We start from the raw sequence: 21,282 nt of genomic DNA on the forward strand, positions 1-21,282 counted from the left end.
GCAACACAATGGATTGGCAACACTTATTGCCCATTGACATCATATACTGGTACAGCACACAGGTCAGAGAGCTATTCTAACAAAATATTAAATGTCAAATCCAGGAATCCACAACAAATGAGGACCTAGCTTCAAGGAAGTTGGTTGTTATTATTATTATTATTATTATTATTATTATTTATTTCTTAGCAGACACCCTTACCCAGGGCGACTCACAGTTGTATACAAAAAAAAATACATATCAATAATTACTCCCTTATGTCATTTATTGTAATGATAGCCCACCTCAGGAATTTCAGAGAGAGAGAGAGAGAGAGAGAGAGAGAGAGAGAGAGAGAGAGAGAGAGAGAGAGAGAGAGAGAGAGAGAGAGAGAGAGAGAGAGAGAGAGAGAGCGCTACATCTGGGATTCTGCTTGTAGTCTTCAGAGAGGGGAAGTAACTTAACAAAGACAACTGTGAGAGTGCAGGAGACTGGCTGGTCTGCTGGAGACTCCTGGGCTAAGTTAACTTGTTTAGTCATTCCTGCAGAGCTCATGGAGTGATAGAAAAAGACCAATAGCAGCAAGAAAAAAACAGGTGGGACAGGGGGAATAGAAGTGCATTAACTACTCAAGTTCCAGCTGCATACGTTTAGGTTCCTCACAGGAATTTGTGGTGTAGAAGAACACGCAAGATGGTGCAGATCACCTGGATGAGTTTGCTTTCCTTTTTGCTGTGTGCCTTCAGTGGGAAAGCTGAAATGTACAGGTAAGTAACATAGAATGAATAAGGAACATGCATAATTGCCACATTTTAGCAAGGAATGCATTTTATTGTAGAACCTACAGACTAATGAGTTAATTATTTATTTATATAGATTTTTATAATTATTACAATTTTATTCACTTTCTTATTATTTTTTTTTTTTAAATACACATTTTCAAAAGAGAGACCACGAGCACAAACATACCTAAATTCCAGACATCATTCGGTGGGACCATCGGTTCTATCTGAACAAGGAGTAATGGGATATTTAGCTTGCCTATCTGATTTAGAGAGAGCTTGTTGTGTTTTTGAGTTTGCTATTTGCAATATATTTTTAAAGCATTTGCTCAAGTCTTTAATGAACTTCTGTCTGTTGCAATGGAGAGAACTCCACTTTACTTTTCCAAACCGAGAAATCTACAGAATGGCACCTAACAGACCTTTCATTGTATTACTTGATTGTTTGGTTCTAGTTTTGTAAAATGAACAGAACGTCAATTAAAAACTGGAGTAAACACTTTGAAAATATGCCCGCAGTGTCGTGTCTGCTAAAAATGGAGTAGCAACTGTTTATAATGGGGAGGGCACCTGTCACCCTTGACACCCCCTTCCTGGTGTCCATTCTGGTTTATCTGGATTAGCCTGGTTCGTGTTCGATTTCATTGGGCAGCAAAGAGTCTCCAAGTTATTTTAGGAAGCAGTCAGTGTGTTGTTAAAATGAAAAACATCTGTAGACCTGAAAGAGCTTCACATACTAGAGTAGAGGTTAAGCTGGTTCTGTGTATGTCTTGGTATGTCTTGGACAAGAGCCTTCAAAGATTTCCACTCAGGAAGTACACTAAACTTTGGGGATTATTGGAAAACGGGATAGGATCTTAACATTTTTAGCACCGTTCATCTAGAAATGATCACCTCTTCATGTACCGTAGTTAAGAGTAATTTCATAATTCCAGAGAACATTTTTAATGACTGCACCTACTTATACATTTCTTAATGCTGGAATTAACAGCATTATTATTGCCCTAGTCATTGATATCACCAAAAGGTAGTATTGTTAACATTATTGATCAGGATAAATAATAAATGGTATTAATTCCAACATTAACAACTGTTTAAGTACTTTTAGACAAATTATGTTTTTATGTTTAATTTACCAATAAAATAAAGATGCAATTTTTGATTAGATTTCTTGTGTCTTTAATTATTATTTTGAATCACTCTGAGGTAAAACATATCCTAATTAATATTTCAGTTCAAAATCAGGTCCTTTATGATGCATCAATGATTTTCTATGACTGAATAGTTATTTATTCCATTCATATGAAAATTCATATGAAAATGCATGCCAAATGAGATTTACATTACTGAACAAGTGTTGTAAAAAAGAGGATACAAAATGTAATAACTAAGGAAGTACAGGAACAACAAGTATTTAGGCCTCCTAATATAGGTTACTAAATCTGCTCACTGATGGAGTCGAGTGCACCACCATATAATTCTTAAACCACATCCTTACACATCACTCCTGCACTAATGATTACCTTCTCTTTGATGAACACCTTCTCAGTTCCCAAGAGGAGTTCAAATATTTTATCCAGAATAATTGCTCCAATGTCTTTAATTTGTTCCATTTGGTGTTAGGGCAGTGGCTACACACACTTCAAAGATAGCAATGTTTCTTAGAAGAGAGGGATTGACTTGGAAATTAACCAACAGCTGAAATGCTTTAATAATTACTTTGTATAAAATGTTAAAAGGTCCTCATTTGAAAAAGTTATAGACAGTTTCATTTGGCATACCAGGCCCCGCAATGGTCTCTGAACCTGTGGAGCAGGATCCAATCCTCAGTTCACTCCCTCTATACCAACAGTGGGGCTTCCACTCCTGTTCCAGCCCTGTTCTAAATTGTTTAATTGAACCAATTAAACCTCCATCCAGACACTGAAAAAGTTAATTATCAAACTGTACCTGTTAAACCGTTGTGAGGCATCCCAGCAGTGGCAATGCTGACAATGGCACACCTGGTAGCGACAGTGCTGGCAGCAGCGCAGCAAAAATGCTGGTGGTGGCAACGCTGGCAGTGGCACGGGGCACTCTGGCAATGGCAACGCTGGCAGTGGCAATGTTGACAGCGGAAATGCTGGCAGTGGAGCGAGGCCCTCAGGCAGTGGCAGCAGCGCTGGGAATTCTGACAGTGACAACGCTGGCAGTGGCAATGCTGGCAGTGGCAATGCTGACAGCAGCGCGGGGGAATCCGGCAGTGGCACCGGCACTGGGCACTCTGGCAGTGGCAATGCTGGCAGTGGCAATGCTGACAGCAGCGCAGGGCACTCTGGCAGTGGTGGCAGCACTGGGCACCTCTTCTTGGAGGGGGCGGTTCCGCACAAAGTGCCCCCACTCCCCGCTCAGGTAGCTATCCCAGCTGCTCTCCCTTTTTGGCGCTGGAGATGGCACTGGCTCCTTTGCTCTCTTCCGGGGATAGACGCTCCTCCCCTTCCTCTTTGGGGCAGGTGACTGGGGTTGGATTTTTCCCCGGAGGAGCCATTCCTCCGCTGTGCTCACCTCACCCCGATAGTAGGCCTCCATCCACAGGGGGTCTTTCATACGGGCACACATCCCTGAGGTAACCCAAACTCCCCACAAGCTCTGCACCACGGTGCCCCTTCTTGCTTCAAACGCCACTGCCTCTCATCCATGCTTTCTCTGCAGTCCATTTTCTATTTGTTTTTTCTCCAAATAAACCTACAGTTCTGTATCTGAGTCTCAGGGCCACTATCCTGCTCTGACACCATATGTGATCGGGTAGCGTCGGCAATGAGACTCAGAAACCAGAATGCTGCAGTTTAAACTCCCATCATACACAATACAAAAACAACAAACAACCACAGCACCGCACCGTACCTTCAGTATGTGCAGTATGATTCAATTTAAACACTTCTTTATTGACTCTTTTAGAGGCTACAGACAAATAGCCTCAGGTAACCAACCTGGCATGTGTCGCTATGGAGTAAGATGGGAGTGCTGCTATGGCTGGAAGAAGAACAGCAAAGGCCACTGTGAAGGTATAACTGCAATAACATACACCTTCAATTTGATTGACTGTTTATCTATTTTATTTCTTTTTTTTTATAAAATACTATATCAATACAGAATTATTTAACTGTTGGAAGAAAGAACTCAAAGTAATTCCCTAAATCTTACCCATTTTGCATGCCCATTATCTATATCAGTCTCAAATGTGCAGTATATTTCCATTTTAAAGCTGACATCTTGTAATACTCTAAGCACTCTGTTTGCTTGCCTTGCCTTCCAGTATGTTTTTTCCTTACATCCTTGGTAATTTCTCCCCTCCAGTATCTTCTGGGTTAAATCCCCACTGGATGTATGGTCTAGAGCTAGACTATCATATACGTATTGCACACTCAAAGGCAAAGGCAGCTCTGGGGGTGGGGGTGGGGGTGCAATAAGTTTCTGGCTGTATGCCTCTGGTGATGAGGGTGATATAAATGTAGCAGCATGGATCTGGGTGTGCAATATACATGTATATTTATACTCAGATATAAATCATCAGGTTACAGCAAAAAAAAAAAAAATGTAATGGCAGCACTTACTCTTACTCTTTTTAAATTAAACCTATAGCTGGAATATGTTAGCATGAGGGTATGGTCCAGGCATGTATCTGTTGGCATTAGCTGTCCTTCAGCATTTATATACAGCTCTCAATAAGAGACATTTCCCATGTTGACAGTTATTTGTCTGCACTGCATTCTGTTTTATCAGCTTTCTGTGAACATGGCTGCAAGCATGGGGAATGCGTCGGCCCCAACAAATGCAAATGCCTCCCAGGATTTACTGGCAAAACATGCAATCAAGGTAAATATGCTTCTGCCTGTTGATTACCTGAACCTGGTATATTAAAATGCACACACTGGAATTAAACCTCAGTTGTTATGCAGCAGGAGGTCCATTTGTTTGCCCACACAAACTCCTTCCCACACTCCCATATCTCTTCATTATAATGTACCATTAGTTGTCTTCTGAATATCATGTAGGTATTAAAATGTACACAAAATTAATGATTTTTGCAGTATAACGAGTACAAGATCACTCAGTGAGCACAGCAACAAACTAAAAAAGACATTTAGTAATTTTTACCTTTGATTTGCCTTTTTTGTGAAACGCATACTCAGATAGTAAAACTGCAAACCTGTTTATTCCAACAGATCTCAATGAATGTGGGCTTAAGCCTCGTCCCTGTGAACACAGATGCATGAACACCCATGGAAGCTACAAGTGTTACTGCCTCAATGGCTATATGCTGATGGGCGATGGTTCATGTGCTAGTAAGTGTGTCTGTGATAATTTGTATTTTAGTGGTGCAGTATAACCAAGGGTTTGACCTGAAAGTTGCCGTCGCTAACAAAATTACTTCTTAAGTTATTTTTGTTGTGCATTTCATTGGCACCTCTTAATGTCATACGGTTCAGCGAGGGGCTACACCTGTATCATTATGAAAAGCTTTTTGATAGAAAGACATTTTTCATTTGGGGGTGAAGGTGGGGGCCCCCACTATAGATTCGGATTAAACTGCCTTTCATTTATATATATATATATATATATATATATATATATATATATATATATAGAGAGAGAGAGAGAGAGAGAGAGAGAGAGAGAGAGAGAGAGAGAGAGAGAGAGAGAGAGAGAGAGAGAGAGATGTATCTCTGCCTGGGAGAAATGTGGGAGTGTGGCTGTGTACGATGACATTTACATTTAACAAAAACAATGTTATTTTGATTCTTGTACCCTGGTATGCATAGATGTTATCCTTCGGGCACCCTCTGCTGCAGCAAACCACAACTCAACTCCTGCTAATTATTTTAACAATGTCGCACCACTCGCACAATGTATAATGCTAGAGATCTCGCTAAGAAGACGCAACAAATATTTAAATTAGTATATTGTGGCTGTCTTCATTAACATATCTTATCTTAGTACATATGACAAAATGTTAACTTTTAACTGTTGGCAGAAATATATATGTCAAATATAGATGTTGGCCTACAGCGTAAGGGTATTTTTTTCATATTTAATATTTTGTCTTTTCCATGTACACACAAATGCTTCACATGTACTTTCATAGACCTGTATGTTGCAGTAATTTATATACAAATTGTAATATCATAACTCTATTGGAGGGCTTCTTCTGATGGGTTATAAACATTCCCAATACGTTGATTGGGTTTATTGTTAACACTAACAAAGCCATAATCCAAAACCTTGACTTATTTGTATCTATTATGGAAATCAGAAAGAGCTAAATATATTTTATTTTTGCTACACCTTGTAAACAAACACAAAAAGCAATTCAAATGAAAAGAGAAAAATAATTCAGTTTTGTAAAGTGGGAGCCTTTGTGAATGGAGATACCACTACAGCGACCAAACAAATGAGTCTGTGCTGATTGCTGTGCCGTGCAGATTCCAGGACATGCTCAATGACTCACTGTCAGTATGGCTGTGAGGAAGTGAAAGGAGAAGTGCGTTGTCTGTGTCCTTCCACAGGCCTGCAGCTGGGTCCAGACGGGAGAACCTGCACTGGTGCGTAACATTTACTCTTATCACTTTCTTCCATTGGGTGCTGCCTCACTACTCTGTAACTGTTTTACCACTTAGGAATACTTTTTAAAATAATTGAGGAAAAGTTGTAATGTTTTACAGCGGTTCAGTTTCCATTTTCAACTGCTGTTGCATTCTACCACATTATAAAATGTTTGGTTGCTAGAACCATGTAGCTATCCCATCCAAATGGCTTCTCTGATACTACATTATAAGAGACAGGGTCAACTGCACATATTAGCAATTAATGACGATACATTTCAACAGTGTTTTTCAGTCATGACAACCACCTCAAGCATTTTACATTAGCTAGACATTAATGCTAAGCCCTTTATAAACCATAATGGATGGTAGGAAATGAGGTTGCATTTTTTTTTTTTAAGTAGGTAATATAAATAGAATAACAATCAGTAGACAATTCTATGTGGGACAATGAGCTTTGTTGTCAGCATTTTGATTCTGGGAATACTGTATTTATAATCTCAATATAATTTGCTCTTCTTTTTTATGTAACAGATGTTGACGAATGTTCAATAGGCAAGGCTCTTTGCCCTTTTAACAGAAGATGCGTGAACACATTCGGGAGCTACTACTGCAAGTGCCAGATTGGTTATGACCTTAAATATGTTCATGGCAAATATGATTGTGTAGGTAAGGTTTATATGCATGGTTGTCTATGAAGATACTACTGAAACCAGTATTGCTTGTATGTTTTTTTTTTCATTTCTATAAGTACACAATACACATACACGTCCCATCCTTTCCCACTATAAATATATTGTACTATCTAAGTCATGGTTTTAGAGAGAGTGTAATGGGCAGCATTGTGAGAGGCACAGCCGTTGTGGACCCCTTCAGGTGAGAAGAAGTTAAAAGCTCAATTACTGTGTGGCTCTTTTGTGCATTCAGTAAGATATTAGCTTGGAGAGTGCGTGATCACGTTGGCACTGATGATAAGTTTATACACTTTTTTTTGTTGTATTAGCAAAGGCTTTTTAGTTTACTGATCAAAAAATAGATACCTTAAAAAAAAAGGAACAAATTACAAAACATAGTTTTGTTTTTTAGATACTGATGAATGTGCCACCAGCACCCACAAGTGCAGCGTCAATGCCGAGTGCCTGAATACCCAGGGATCATATAAGTGTAAATGCAAACACGGCTTCAGGGGTAGTGGATTTGATTGCTCTGGTAAGTGAACACACGAGTTACAGTTCTATATAATAAGAGAAATAATACATACTTCATGGAGAGTTTCATTTAAAAAAAACTTAATAAATGCCTATTTTGAAGCAAGTGAGGAAGATATATGTATTTGAACAGTATAAAACAACCATTATTTCTTCACTTATAGCAGCTCTACTATTTCCTGAACTTTGATAAATGGGTAACTGCCTATAAATTAAATACTATTACCACACAAAATAAAGTGTTAATGAAAAATTGAACCAATAAATATTGAAAAAAAAACATACATAGAGATGTTCTTGTCCAAGCTCCTTTTATGGCCTGTACATCATTTTAGTAAAGGAAGATAACTTTCTATTTTATAGTCAAACCTTTTTTTCAAAACTCATGGGATGGAGATAAGGGCAGTGGTGATGAGTTCCTGAATGGTGAGACTGTTTCAATTAAAGTCTTTATGCACACAATGCTTCCTCATACCTCCCCATCTACCCCGCCTTGAGTGCAAGTGTGTAGTGTTCATGCTACCCCAACCCCCTCCCCGAGTCTACTGTGTGGCGATGCATCCTGTGTAGGATCTATTATGCTTTATTAGAAATAGCTCTTGTAGTACAGTAGCTAGCCGGCATGTGGCTCCTGTCACCCCCAACTCTTTGGAATGTGTGATATATAGATTATTCTTTTTTGCTGTGTTTATCCCCAAATACCATAGATTCATGTGTATGTGTGTGTGTGCTTCTTTTGTTAAAGGTGCAGCAATTAAGGCCTTGTTTGCTAATGCCTTAGTCAAATCCGCTCCTTCAGTCAATAGCTCAAACAAGGCAAGAACTGTAAACTTACATTGCAATACTGTATTATTAAATGTTTTTTTTCAATAATTAAATGAATGTATTCTAAAATAAGGATAACTAAACCCAAATTCACCCCGATTTTTATTTTATTTTGTATATTTACTGTACATACCTTGAAAAATATTTTTAAACATCTGGTTTCTTAATTGGTCTTTGGCAACTTTTTTTCCATTTACTGTTTGACTACAGTTGACATCCCATGTGAAAATAAACACGTTGACAACATATTAATAATTGGTTTTGGAGTATTGGGGGGCATAGTTTTGTTAACTCCAGTCTGTAATTTGATCCTATTTTTGAAAGGAGAAAGCACCATTTTCATTTGACAAAACTTGAAGCAAACAACTAATAGGTTTCTTAACCACTCAAGCTGTACACACTTTTGAAATAGACCCCTTGGGGGTCATGTAGTTTCAATGAAAGATTGCATAACTTTACAAGAGAAAAGCCAGATGTCATGCTGAGCTTTCAAGACCTCAGAAGCCTCCTCTGCAGGAATAAGTGGAATTGAAATAAACTGGTGTTATTGTTTACATCTGCTTATCAGAAGAATCAATTCAAATTGAATTAAATAGAAATAATGGAACAAATAAATAGAAGCTTTAATGATGCATACCCACTTTTCCTCCCTCAGCCTGTCTCCTGTGTCCCCTCCTGCATGCTTTAGATTGTACATGGAATTGCATTTGCATGTTTGAAACACTAACTAATTATCAATTCTGTTTTTTGTTTGTTTGTTTGTTTGTTTGTTTTTGGGGGGGGGGGGGGTTGGTTTGTGAATATGAGATAAATACTACTCTTCTTGACTTTGTTTCTTATAGATTAATCTTGTGTCTTGTAAATAACAGTTTGATCGCACCCTAATATCTGTACAGGCTTATGTTAATAGAGGGTATTCCATTATAGGTAACTTGCAATGGCAACAGAAAACAAGCGCTCAGACTTTGAGACATACAGTATTGTTAAAAAATAATGACTTGTAACTTGCTTGCCTTGGGAGAGCAGAATGGAATATCCATGTTTGAAGCTGGTAACACTTTCTGTAATTACACATGTTGTCATGTACTGTTACGACGCAGTTATTATGCAGTATTGTAAATAGTGTAATTACTGTGTCTTCATTGGCACATAAAATAAATTAATACAACATTGTATAATAAGATTGACTTAGGAAAATATGGGGATTCTCACACATGAAGTAAAAAAGAAGCTGTTTGCACATTTTATGAAGGCAACTGCAGTTTTGCTGTTTAGTTTATTGCTGGATACCCAGCCTTAATTTTTGCTTCCAATTGCTTCCAAACTAAATGGTTCGCTACCACTCTTGCTGTGTCATGGTGTAAAGGGCAACTTTACATTGTTCTATTAAAATCTTTGCTTAAACATTTTACAAGCACATAACATTAAACTGGTGATGTAACACTTTGTCGCAGTGATAAAGTATAGATTTCGGACAGGATATGCAAAACCTGTAGCAGCTGGAGGGTGTTTGCAGTTTCAGAAACAGCGCTGCCAAATCACAATCGCTTGCAAATAAGTATAATATATTACAACATAATTCAAAATAATTATTTCTAAAATGTGTTTATACTCGCTGTCATCAGCAGTCTGAACCAGACTCCCATAAAAACAGATAATGTATTGCAGGCCCCTGCATCTGTTTAAAATCTGTCTGCTTTTTACTTGATATGCTGATACGTCCATACATGCCAACAGTCCCTATATGGCCACTCATATTGCAGAAGTGTATTGTTTCCTCACTACTGCTGCAATATGATATGATGTGTATGATTTTGAGTAAACTGTGGAAGCCAATTGAACGTGAAGGACTGGAGTTAGCTTTATGCATTTATTCTGGGGGGGAGGGGGGGGGGGTTAAGTCTATTACTTATATGATAATGAGTGATTGCGTGTATCTGTGTTTTACGCGTACCCCCCCGCGTGGGTGTCCCGCTAAAAAGTTTCCAAATGTTGACAAGTATGTACGTCCTTATACAAGATCAATCCAGGATCCTGCATGACCAGAGTCTGTATATTTTTTAAAAACATTCTCTGTTCTCTCTTTAAATGTGAAACACATACATCATTGATTATGAAAGGAAACTTTTTTTTTTTTTTTTAAACAGGATGGGTTGTTTCAGTGTTAAACACAAAACAAAGTGTCTGTGTCAACCTGTGTTTTACACTTGCAGCTGTTCCAGACAACTCATTCAAAGATGGTCCAAGGATACTAGGCACTGGCAAGGACTCAATTAACAAGCTGCTGATTAACAAAGGCAGTAAACTTGGCAGTGAAGAGATCCGGAACATCATCCCTGAGCCCAAGGTCACTTTTCCTCCAAAAATTCCACAGCAGCCATTTGACTATGATGATGGGGTTTACATTGGAGGGGCCATTGATGAGGATGTCGAAGACAGCGATGATGACAACGATGATCTTGAGAACCAGATTGAAAGCAAGGAGATCAGTGCCAGAGGAGATGTGTTCAGTAAGTTCCTCTTCCTTTTAATACACGTTTGTCTTTTATTGTTTCCATACAGCTGTAGAACTCACACTGTCAGTCTTCTGGAGAAGAAACATTATTATATGTGTATCAAAGACATATATATTGTATAGCAGTGGAATTTACAAATGCATTTTCTCCTAAATTATTTCTGCCAAAATTAACAATGAAACAGATGTGTTTCTATAAATGATTTCTACCTGTAAAACATGGCAGACCCCAGTATGAATTCTTAAGAGCATCTGTTTCCTCCCTTTTTTGGGTCAGTTCAACCAAGAATCATTTTTGAAACTAACTGACATCTGTCCTGGACCATTTTTGAGCAATAAGCTTAACAAAACCCTTTATTTCTGGAGGGATACCTGACCTTGATCTTTTGTTCTTTATTAAGTCCTGATATATTTACAAAACTTTAAGACCTAAAAAATTCAAGAATGCCACCACGAAATGTGAAAGGGGCTTGAGTGCCTTCTCTATTTACTGGCAAGCCGCGTTAAAATTTGACAACATTCAAATTAACACTATCTTGTATTTCAATAGCTGTAAATGACTGTGTATGAACCCCACTCAAACATCCAGATTGCAAGGTACAGTATGATGGAGGGTGGATACTGGTATTTTTCTGCCAGTTTGTAATGGCTAACGTTCCAAATAATTGCCCTCATCAAGTGCTTGCTGACCTTCACAGGTGTCTTGGATCATGGCTTATTCTGTATAGTCACGGTCTTTCCCAATCACAGACCACACATTTCACTGCAGATATTGGCAAACTGACCATCTTGGCTGAGCTACAAAGAAAATGTGATCATATTTATAACTAAATCTGAAAACAATTTACTCCCAAAGTTATTATTGCTGCCTGGATTTTTAATATCAGTCTTATTTTTAATTGGCTTTTGAGCTGGTGTTTTATTCTGGAATGGTACAGGTTAAGATTTACCCAGGGTTAGTGTCAGCCTTATAGTATGGCATTGGGATCTTTTAAGAGGCAACTAGACAACATTTTCAGATCAATCAGCTACTAAGTACCAGACAAGCATAGATGGGCATAATTACTAGACAATACCAACCTTTTCACATGAATGCTACTTTTGTAAAAATGACCATATATATAAACCTGTATATGTGATGCATTGTATTGAGAATTGTACCAGCCAAGCGCTGACAGTATACTTTATCTGCAGCCCCTACAGCAGCTTTAACTGCTGACTCCTCAGTGGTTAACTCACCCTTGGTTCCAGCAGCAGATTTATGGAAACCCAAAGTGTGTTCTTTGACTGCTCTACTCTTATCCTGCCAACTGTTAAAGCAATCAACTGTGTGACATTGGCTTGGGCTGACAGTGTCACAAATCTGCTGCTAGATGTTTTACATTCTCCTATAGCAAGTATGAAGTCAGCTTTTCCAATATGTATGTGACATTTTCAGAATGACCTTCTTATCTGTGCCAACTAATTGAATACATACAGTATCACATTAATTGGAGATTGTGTAAAATGAATTAGAAACAAATTGAATACACATTTCAGTTCTCAAAGGTAGAAAATATTGTTAGCCCTCAAAGAAAGGTACTGTAATTAGGTATAATTGTAGGTGTATACAGTAGCAAATGGATGATAATAGCAGTGTTTACTGTATAATGATACTACCATATACGGTATATCTTGGTCGTAAAACTTAACATTGGTTTTAGCAATGCCTACCATGAACTAGAGGGTTATAAATAACAACCTGTCATATCATGCATTTATTTGGGCTGACATTTAGAATAACAGATATTTCAAGAAATCCGCGTTTAAGGAATGCTTGTTTTGGATTAAAACCAAAAATGAACAAAAATCGCACAATAAATCCCATGTGAAATGACAGTTAAAAAAGAAATGTGGAATTGTTTAAATCCTACGGCAAATTATCTCAAATGTCATAGGATTTCTGATAATCATAAAATAAAAGTTTGATTTGCATGTACCTTGCTGTTAATGATGGGAAACAAAACTTATATATTGGACATTTAGTGAACAACTGATCATAATTTGCTAAGAAGAGCTGATAAAGCCAGAAGAGTCTCTAAGAAGATTGAACTAATATGTCAGTGTTTAGTGCATTTTTCTTTTTGTTTCTCCTTTCTATAAAAATATATATTGAACGAAGAAAAAAAGAAATGCAATATTGCAATATGATTCAGAATTGATTAGTATAATCAATGTTAGATCAATCTGTTGTTAGGTTTAATGGAGTTTCTCTCCTGACTCTCAGGAGCTGCAAACAGTCATGTCACTCATAATTAAACATACATTATTTCAAGAGTGAACTGTTTACCCTGTGTTTGTTAACTGAGCAGGTTCGATCTCAAACTAAAGAGTATTCAGGTTTACAGTATATCTTGGTTTTACATTTGACCCAAGTACAGTGCTCCACCTCATAACTAGCTTTGTAGATGGGGCTATATTCCTAGACAAAGTAAATTAACTTTTGACATTCTGGCCTAAAGGCAGGAAAACTATTTACTTTGTGCCTGAGCCACCAACACAGTTCAAAACCGTAAAAAGTAGAATGTGGGTATTTAACTGCATTTTATAGATAATGTTGCCGGTGGCAGTCAATTACATCAAACCACTGAGGTAATTCCTTAAGCTTGAAATTCTCTAATATTCCTGCAAAGGGCAGAACAAAAGTAGAGCCCACCTGCAAATAAATACATTTCAGTCCATCAACGCAAAGCTATTCAAACTGCCAACAGTCACAAAAGCTCATATATCAACAACTTTGGCAGCTGTTCACTCAGCATACAGGGCTGTCCAGCTAATTGATGAAACACCCTGATAAGGGGATTCTCCTGGAGTGCATGTGTCTCATAGAGAAACAGTAACATGATTGCATTTGCCTGCAGTAGGATCATTATCATGGTTATTCCAACAATGGGCTTAGGGATTAGTCTGTTTTTAAAACAAGTGGAGACAAGCCCCACACTATCCATCAGTAATCACTTGGCATTTTACTGGAGGAACCACTCAGAAGCTGTGTGTATGGCCCCAGGATTCAGGTTTTCAAGCAGACGTTATTGACAGGGAGGTGTTCAAGGCTTCAGGTCTTTTATTACAACCCTCTGGAGCAGCTGGCACACAATCAGAACAGACTTTCCTTGAGGAAAGTCTCTCATCAGCATGAAAAGTCACTAAAATATTCATCCTTGGCTAGCCTGGGTTCAATTAGCAAGTGCCTCAGTACATCTGGTGCGTTTGCTTGCAGACAAAAGGGAACATTTGTTTTGAGCAACATTTAAGTGTCTTAGCTAGCATTTCCATTGTTGATATGTAGCAGGTTAAAAGATAAATGAGATCGCTGCAAGCGCATGCTTGTAAAATTAGCAGACCTGAAGCTATCAAAAGAGAGTTGTCATTTAAGTCTTCTTTAAGAGGATAATTTTCCCGTTGTCTAGCAAAAGATGCTTAGCATGTTAACAGAGTTTCTCAGGTTTGACAGACCCAAAATTTCTAATAGTTGTGTAAAAAAACAAAACAACTTTCACCTCTGGAGGTTTAGGTTCAAATCTTTGTTAGAAAATTAGGAAATTGGGTGGTCTTAGACAGTAGATCTAACAACAAAACCAATACACAGTTTGTTACAGCTAGGAGTCTGTACTCAGTGGAGGCTCTTTTAGGGCTAAGTGGAGTGACTATTGTTAAGGTCAGAATTGATGCACTGAAAAGTGTCCTTTTTCTTACATTATCTAAAAAGAATCTCACATTTTTAAATCATATTTTGTATGTATATCATCTGTTTATCAGAATGTCTACAGATTTCACCATTGCTATGACTGATGGAAGATGTCTGCAAGGGTTGGAGGATGTCTGCAAAGGTTTTTCTTCATGTTTTTAACACCCTTTTCAGTGCAAACACATGGCAATCACTGTTTGTATGCCCCTAAAATGTAGAAAAGGTGTATCATTTTCATGTGGTGCCATTTCCAGAGAGCTTCTCTCAACTTTCTGGAGAGGTTTAAGCCTGATACTCCCTTCTTAAAAAAAGCTGTTGGATAACATGGCATATTCTCTGAAGGGCTGACAGTAGAATCTAGACTCTAGTAGGGGTGCCCAATCCTGGTCCTGGAGGGCTGGTGTCCCTTCTGGCTTTTGTCCCCTAAATTACTTAATTGGACCAATCAATCACTTACTAGAAGCTTAAATGGTCCAATTAAGCAATTTAGTGTACAGTTGGAACAAAAACCAGGAGGGACATCGGCCCTCCAGGACCAGGATTGGGCATTGTACATTGTAGAGGACAAAGAAGAATCCTGGGAGGGTTAAAAAACCGATGAAAGCTCACTGAATTGAGATTTTCTTCTGTATTTACTGCTCATGTGTTAAGGAATTTGTGACAGAGTGGAGGACCCTGTTCCTCTGGCCTACTGTTATAAGCACTCCACTTACTGTATCGGTGTGATTGTGAGTATTGCTATTTCTGCTTTGAACATTTTGGGCTTAATTGGCTAAACAAGCTCAATTCTACATATGCTGGAATCCAAGCACAAGGTAGTCAATATTCCTATGTAAAATGATCTTGTTTAGAGATGGCACAACAATAGAAGTGGCAATAGGCTGTTGTAATGTTTAGAAACAACTACCAAAACTGGTTTGGCATTTTAACTGCAGCTGGATTATTTATTTATGTATTGTTTATTTATACACTTTTATTTCTTCTGCCATCATGGCTTATTTATGTATTTATTTTTCTTTTTTCAAATGTTTTTTCAAGGCAGAGCACTTTCTTCAAACTGAAGCCTGAATTAGAGGGGGATTTTTTTTTTGTTTTTGTTTTGGTTTGTCAACCAATCTGAATCAAGTTTTGTTCTGAAGGCACAGACAATGTAAAATAAGTAATGGATGGATTCACCTAAACTTACATTTCCTAGGGGTGGGATACAGTATTACCAATTAAACTATACATTCACAGAACATTCTTTCTTATTTTTTTCTTCTATAGTCCCTGATGACTATGAGTCTGTTATTGGTCCCCTCGCAATTGTGAAAGAAGCTCCAGCTTTGCTGTCAACACATGAAGGTACATTATGTATACAGTATTAGCAGGGGTGCAAATCGTTTTGAAAATTGATGCTAAACTGTTTTAGAAAGTTTAGTACCAGAGAGCCTACTGCTTCTGAATTATCTAACCCCGCCCTAATCAAGCCAAAACCTCACAACTTCCCACACGACACAAACCTCTCCTGTGTATGTGAATGACTGTGGGTGGGTCATATCCAGACCCAAAAAGAATCTATCATCTATGATTACTAAGTAATAATAATAATGATAATAATAATAATAATAATAATAATAATAATAATAATAATAATAATAATAATAATAAACATGTATACTGGTGCCATATATTTAATGTTGCTGCCGCTACATGAGGTACCCTGGCGCAAGAATCTAGCGCCAAAGGGCCAAATTTGCATTCCTGATTAGTTTTAGTTGAATTACAAAATAAACTAATATACTTTGGGGTTTTTTATTATTTATTTATTTAGTTTTATTGACTTGTTTAAAAAGGTTCAAGAGCACAAGACAACCATTACAGTAGCTATCGTTTGGGAAAATCAACTAGGCAACCTTTCCTTGGTGATTTTGTTTTTAAATTTGTTCTAAAATTTGATTTCTTTTTTTTATATAAAGATAGGTAGGTTAGTTCACTTTGGCATGTCACGGGTATCCACATACCAGTAATTTGAAACAAATAAAACAATAAACGATTATAAATGTGACATGAGGGTGTTCCGTAGCTTAGAAAATGTATGTTTAAAAACTCTTGGAGGATGTGGTGGAACTTCCTAACTTTAAATATTGTGACATGATTTTTTTAGAGTTCATTATTGACTGCAGTTTTGAGCAAGGGGCTTGTGAATGGGTTCAGGACACAGAAGATGACTTTGACTGGAATGTTGCAGATCATGATAATGGTAAATAGCACAGATTTTGGACCACAGTGCAAATAGATACAGTATGTGACTTAAGGGATAATATTCTTAAATTGACCCATGCATTATATAAACCACAGCAAAGCAATGCAGATGGTCCTGTGAATGTGGTACTGCAGAGAGTGTTGTTAATATGATGGTAATGATCTGCAAGGGGTCTTCCTCCCCGGAAATATTCTTTGGAGTTTTTAGTAGACTGGTCAACATTCTCAAAGCTCAAAGCTCGCCATATTCTCATTAGCACAATTTTAAAGTTACCAAACCAGAAACAAACAACTAAGACATTTAATATAGAAACTTGTAAGTTTTCTATTTGTTTTAGAATTGTAGTAATTTCCTTTCAGAGGAAAAGCAATGTCAAAATATAAAAAATCTGGGAGGGGATTCTACAGTTGGCAGTCACACTACTTAACTGATACATTTCTTCCTACTGTAATGCATCCATTAGGATTAGGATACTACATGGCAGTTCCCGGGTTTGTTGGAGAACGGAAGGATGTCAGCCGCCTGAAACTTCTCCTTAATGAACCTGCACCAAATGATGAATTTTGTTTGACTTTCAACTACCGCTTGATTGGAGACAGGGTGGGCAAACTTAGAGTGCTCCTCGACAACAACAGCACTCCTATCTGGGAGCAGAACAGGAGCCTCAAGGATGGCTGGCAAACCGAACTAGTGACAGTATCCCAGGGCAAAAGAGCACCTAAGAATGTAAGTAAATATTGAAACTTTCTTACAGCAACTAATCATCCACACGTTGTCACTTACAGTTTTGTGTTGTGTGGCTGCAGCATTTAGTCTATCGAAGATTAACCCTTAAACTCATGATTGCAGACTTGCCCACTTTATGAACTAAAGCCTGTCAACTAACGTTTAAACAATTATTCTATGAGTGCCATGTGTTATCTCTCTTTCTGCACAGAAAAGTCCACATGAGTTTGTGAGCTAATAACAAAAAAAATGTAAAAAAAAAAAAAAAAAAAAAAAACTGAACAGGGCTCTCTGACATTTAAATTATGGAAGGTGCATTTACACTTAAAGCTTTGCAGAACATTTACAGCATTCTCACTAATTGAACTCCCAAATCAGAAGTAATCTACACAAACCTTAACAGCGTCTAAGTCTTAATCTTGAACAGAGATCTTGTGAGCATCCATTATTTCCAAGAAGTTATGTTTGATTTCACAATAGTTTCCGGTCAGAAATTAGAAACACATGCTTTGGATAATTAATCACATTGATATAGTTGACTTGTATTTAGTTTCTATTCTTCTGTGTTTGTCTTGCAGATTATCTTTGAAGCTCAGCGTGGGAAAGGGAGGGCAGGAGAGATTGGATTGGACAATGTTGTGTTGAGGTCTGGTTCTTGTCAAGAAGACGATTCAGAAATGTTTTAAGCTATTATATACTGTAATCTACACAGATGAAAATAGGTTATCCTTTAGGAATTTACATACCTCAAGGGCAGAACCTTAATTTGAAGTTCTCAGTCTTAATGATATTACAGGTAATTAAAAAAAGGATGTTTACATGTATTGTTGTAAAAACATGATTGATTATGTATCACTACTGTACTGTATTTCTAGACCGAAGGATATGGTTTCCATATTTTTCACCATATATTATGTAGTTGTCAGTTTCATACATACAGTAGTTCAGTGTTTATAATGCCTACTACTGTTCTATAGTACTGTACCCTTTTCTAACACTGACAGTTTGCTGCAATATATTTACAAAAAAAAATAATCATGTCATTGAATAATGATATACTGGTTATTATGAACACAAACAATGTAGAACAAAGTACAGTATTTATCCAAAATTGCCAAGCAAAGTCTATAAAATATCTCTAGGATCCATTTGTCTTTAGTTTTATCTTAAAGATGTCATTCATTGTGTAAGCACAACTCAATGGCTGTAAATTTTGCTTTCTTATAAAATAAATGTTTTCACGTGTTTGTTTTTAAGTGTGTTGTTTTCTTTCAAAATCATGATACAGCTGTCCAAGAAGACACATAATTGCTTTATGTACCTGTCATGGATGACTAGAGTGGTGCCGTAGGTGGTGACGTCAGACCAGGAAATGAAACAATAACAATGAACTTACGGGCTAAACTGAACACAAGAGCGCTCAGCTTATTAAACAAAAATAAACAAACAGTTTAAACAAAACACAAAATAAAAGGCACACTGGACAAACCAAAATAAACGGCACACAAAACAAGTATATTTTGGAATATCGCAATTGTTTTCTCTCAATTCAGACTCACGTCTCTTGTTTCACCTCTGACACTCTTCCCGAGCCTTGAGTGCATCTTTTTATATTCTGTGGCTGGAGCCTTAATTACCCATTAATACAATAATTACCTTAAGGCTCCAGCCACATTCCCATGAGAGTTCTAGGGAAGGGGTTTTAACCCCAATCCCACCGACTACACATGATAAGACCGGCTTTTTCGCTGGTTTCAAACAGTAAACAATAAAAGATAGACGGTGCTTCCCAGTTCAAGTCCTGGCTCAGCCACTGACTCACTGTGTGTGACCCTGAGCAAGTCATTTAACCTCCTTGTGCTCCGTCCTTTGGATAAGCCGTAAAACCAAGGTCCCATTGTAGGTGACTGTGGCAATGTGCCCAGCCCCTGTGTGCATTTCTGTTGTATGTTGTGTGTGGTGTGTTAATGTTGGTGAATAGAGATGGCTGCACGGGATATAAATGGGTGTGTGCAGCAAGAGTTATTTAAAATGTATAACTGTATTTGGGCACGGGATTGCACCACGTGCATTTAAAGTATTTAATATGTGAGCACGAGGTTGCACATAATTAATTCACGTCCTGGGGTTCAAGTGAATAATTAATTAGTAATTGAATCCTGGCACAACAGTATATATAGATGCACGTTTTACTCACTCGGGGTTGTGTGTTCAGTGAGTGGAGAACGGGTGTGGAGAGGAGAAAGGAAAATAAGCGATAATAATAACCATAAGTATTTGTACTCACCATGTTTGTTTGTCTCTTAGTCCACCGTTTGTTAAGTGTTAGTCCGTTTTGTTTGTCTGTTTTATTTGGCCTCAAGTGCCGTGTCCTGTGTTTTGTTCAACTGTTTATTTAATTGTTTATTAAAATACTGAGCGCTGCCATTTGCGTTTTCAGTTTCAACCCCAGTACTGTCTGTCTCTGTGTATTCCTTTCTGGTCTGATGTCATCCACTACAGCCTGCTTGTCACAGTGACTCTGCAGCAGCTGTTGATGCATAATTCACCCCTAGTCTGTAACTTGCTTTGGATAAAAGCGTCTTTGGACAAGTAGATTATTTTTTTGGCCTTTGATTACTGTGTCATCACAGGTTAGATTGTAGGTTGCAAATGTAAACGTTGACAGTCCTAATTTGAAATTGGAACATGATATTTACGTTTACAGGTCGGTATCATAGTGTCTTTGGCAGGCTTTTACAGCTTTGTCCATAATCATCATACCTGTAACAATGGCTGTTTTTGCATTGTATTGCAGAGTATCCTCCAAGTGTTGTATTAGTCATTCTGATTTTTTGTCTGTGTAAAAAATACTAATGTCAATTGTAATAATACGTAACTCATGGATCATTATGTTATCGTAGGCCTGGGTCAATTTTAGTATTCTAAAAACAAACAAACAAAAAAAAACTGTTAGTCTATATGTTTGTCATATAATTGTAATACATAGGAAGAAAAAAAATCATTTATTCTGCACAGTAGTTAGTGAAAACCACACATTGTGCTCTTCGTGCGGCTGACACATCTGCTTATCACTAACTTATACAAAGGTAAGAACGCTTCATTATGTCTATTTTTACTGTCATGATGGTCGTGTCGTGTTGAGTTGGGGGGATACGTCTATTATATGATGATGAGTGTTTTTTGCACATGACTCCTTCCATGTGTATGATGCGTTTAACCCTCCCAACCCCCAGGAGACAAGCATCCCGCTGAACAGCTTCCAAATGTTGGCAAGTATGGGGTACTGTATGCAAGATTTCTACCTGTTAGTTTAATGGGAAGTGTTTAGCAAGTTGGATATTTGCTCTATGATTCTTCAGCTATTATACCATACACATGGGAAATAAAAGAGTAATGGAAGAAAGTGATCTGTGTGAAATTGTGTGGGTAACACAAATCTGCTACAATTTATGACTTCTCCCATCTAAAGGCCATGACAAATCCCATCAGAAAAATCAGGTTTCATGGGAAAATCAGTGTAACTGGTGAAGCAGATGTGAGCTACAGTGAATAGAATTCCAAATGTTGGTTTAGACATATTAATCTATGTGCTAAATTACACTGTAATGACAGGCTTCAGTAAAATGAATCAATAAATGTGTGTTTTTAATGTATACTTTTATCATGTATTTTTTAATATCTATAATTAC

General features: G+C 37.6%; 1 protein-coding gene across 2 annotated transcripts; it reads left to right on the plus strand.

Moving 5' to 3' along the window:
• Positions 1–396: 396 nt before the first annotated feature.
• Positions 397–18,846, plus strand: LOC117405539 (epidermal growth factor-like protein 6). 2 transcript variants are annotated; one of them, XM_034008658.3, is made up of 13 exons: positions 397–747; positions 3,700–3,806; positions 4,525–4,617; positions 4,968–5,087; positions 6,225–6,344; positions 6,879–7,013; positions 7,431–7,553; positions 7,916–7,978; positions 10,591–10,887; positions 15,886–15,963; positions 16,766–16,861; positions 17,328–17,590; positions 18,169–18,846. In XM_034008658.3, the coding sequence occupies exons 1-13, from the start codon at positions 674–676 to the stop codon at positions 18,274–18,276; spliced, it is 1,677 nt and encodes a 558-aa protein (XP_033864549.3). In that variant the 5' UTR covers positions 397–673; the 3' UTR covers positions 18,277–18,846. The 2 variants fall into 2 exon arrangements, with proteins under 2 accessions (XP_033864549.3, XP_033864550.3); XM_034008659.3 differs by lacking the exon at positions 7,916–7,978 and having other exon boundaries at positions 398–747.
• The last annotated feature ends 2,436 nt before the right edge of the window (positions 18,847–21,282 follow it).

The sequence above is a fragment of the Acipenser ruthenus genome, chromosome 9, assembly GCF_902713425.1.
Source record: "Acipenser ruthenus chromosome 9, fAciRut3.2 maternal haplotype, whole genome shotgun sequence".
In the NCBI taxonomy this organism is placed as follows: domain Eukaryota; kingdom Metazoa; phylum Chordata; class Actinopteri; order Acipenseriformes; family Acipenseridae; genus Acipenser; species Acipenser ruthenus.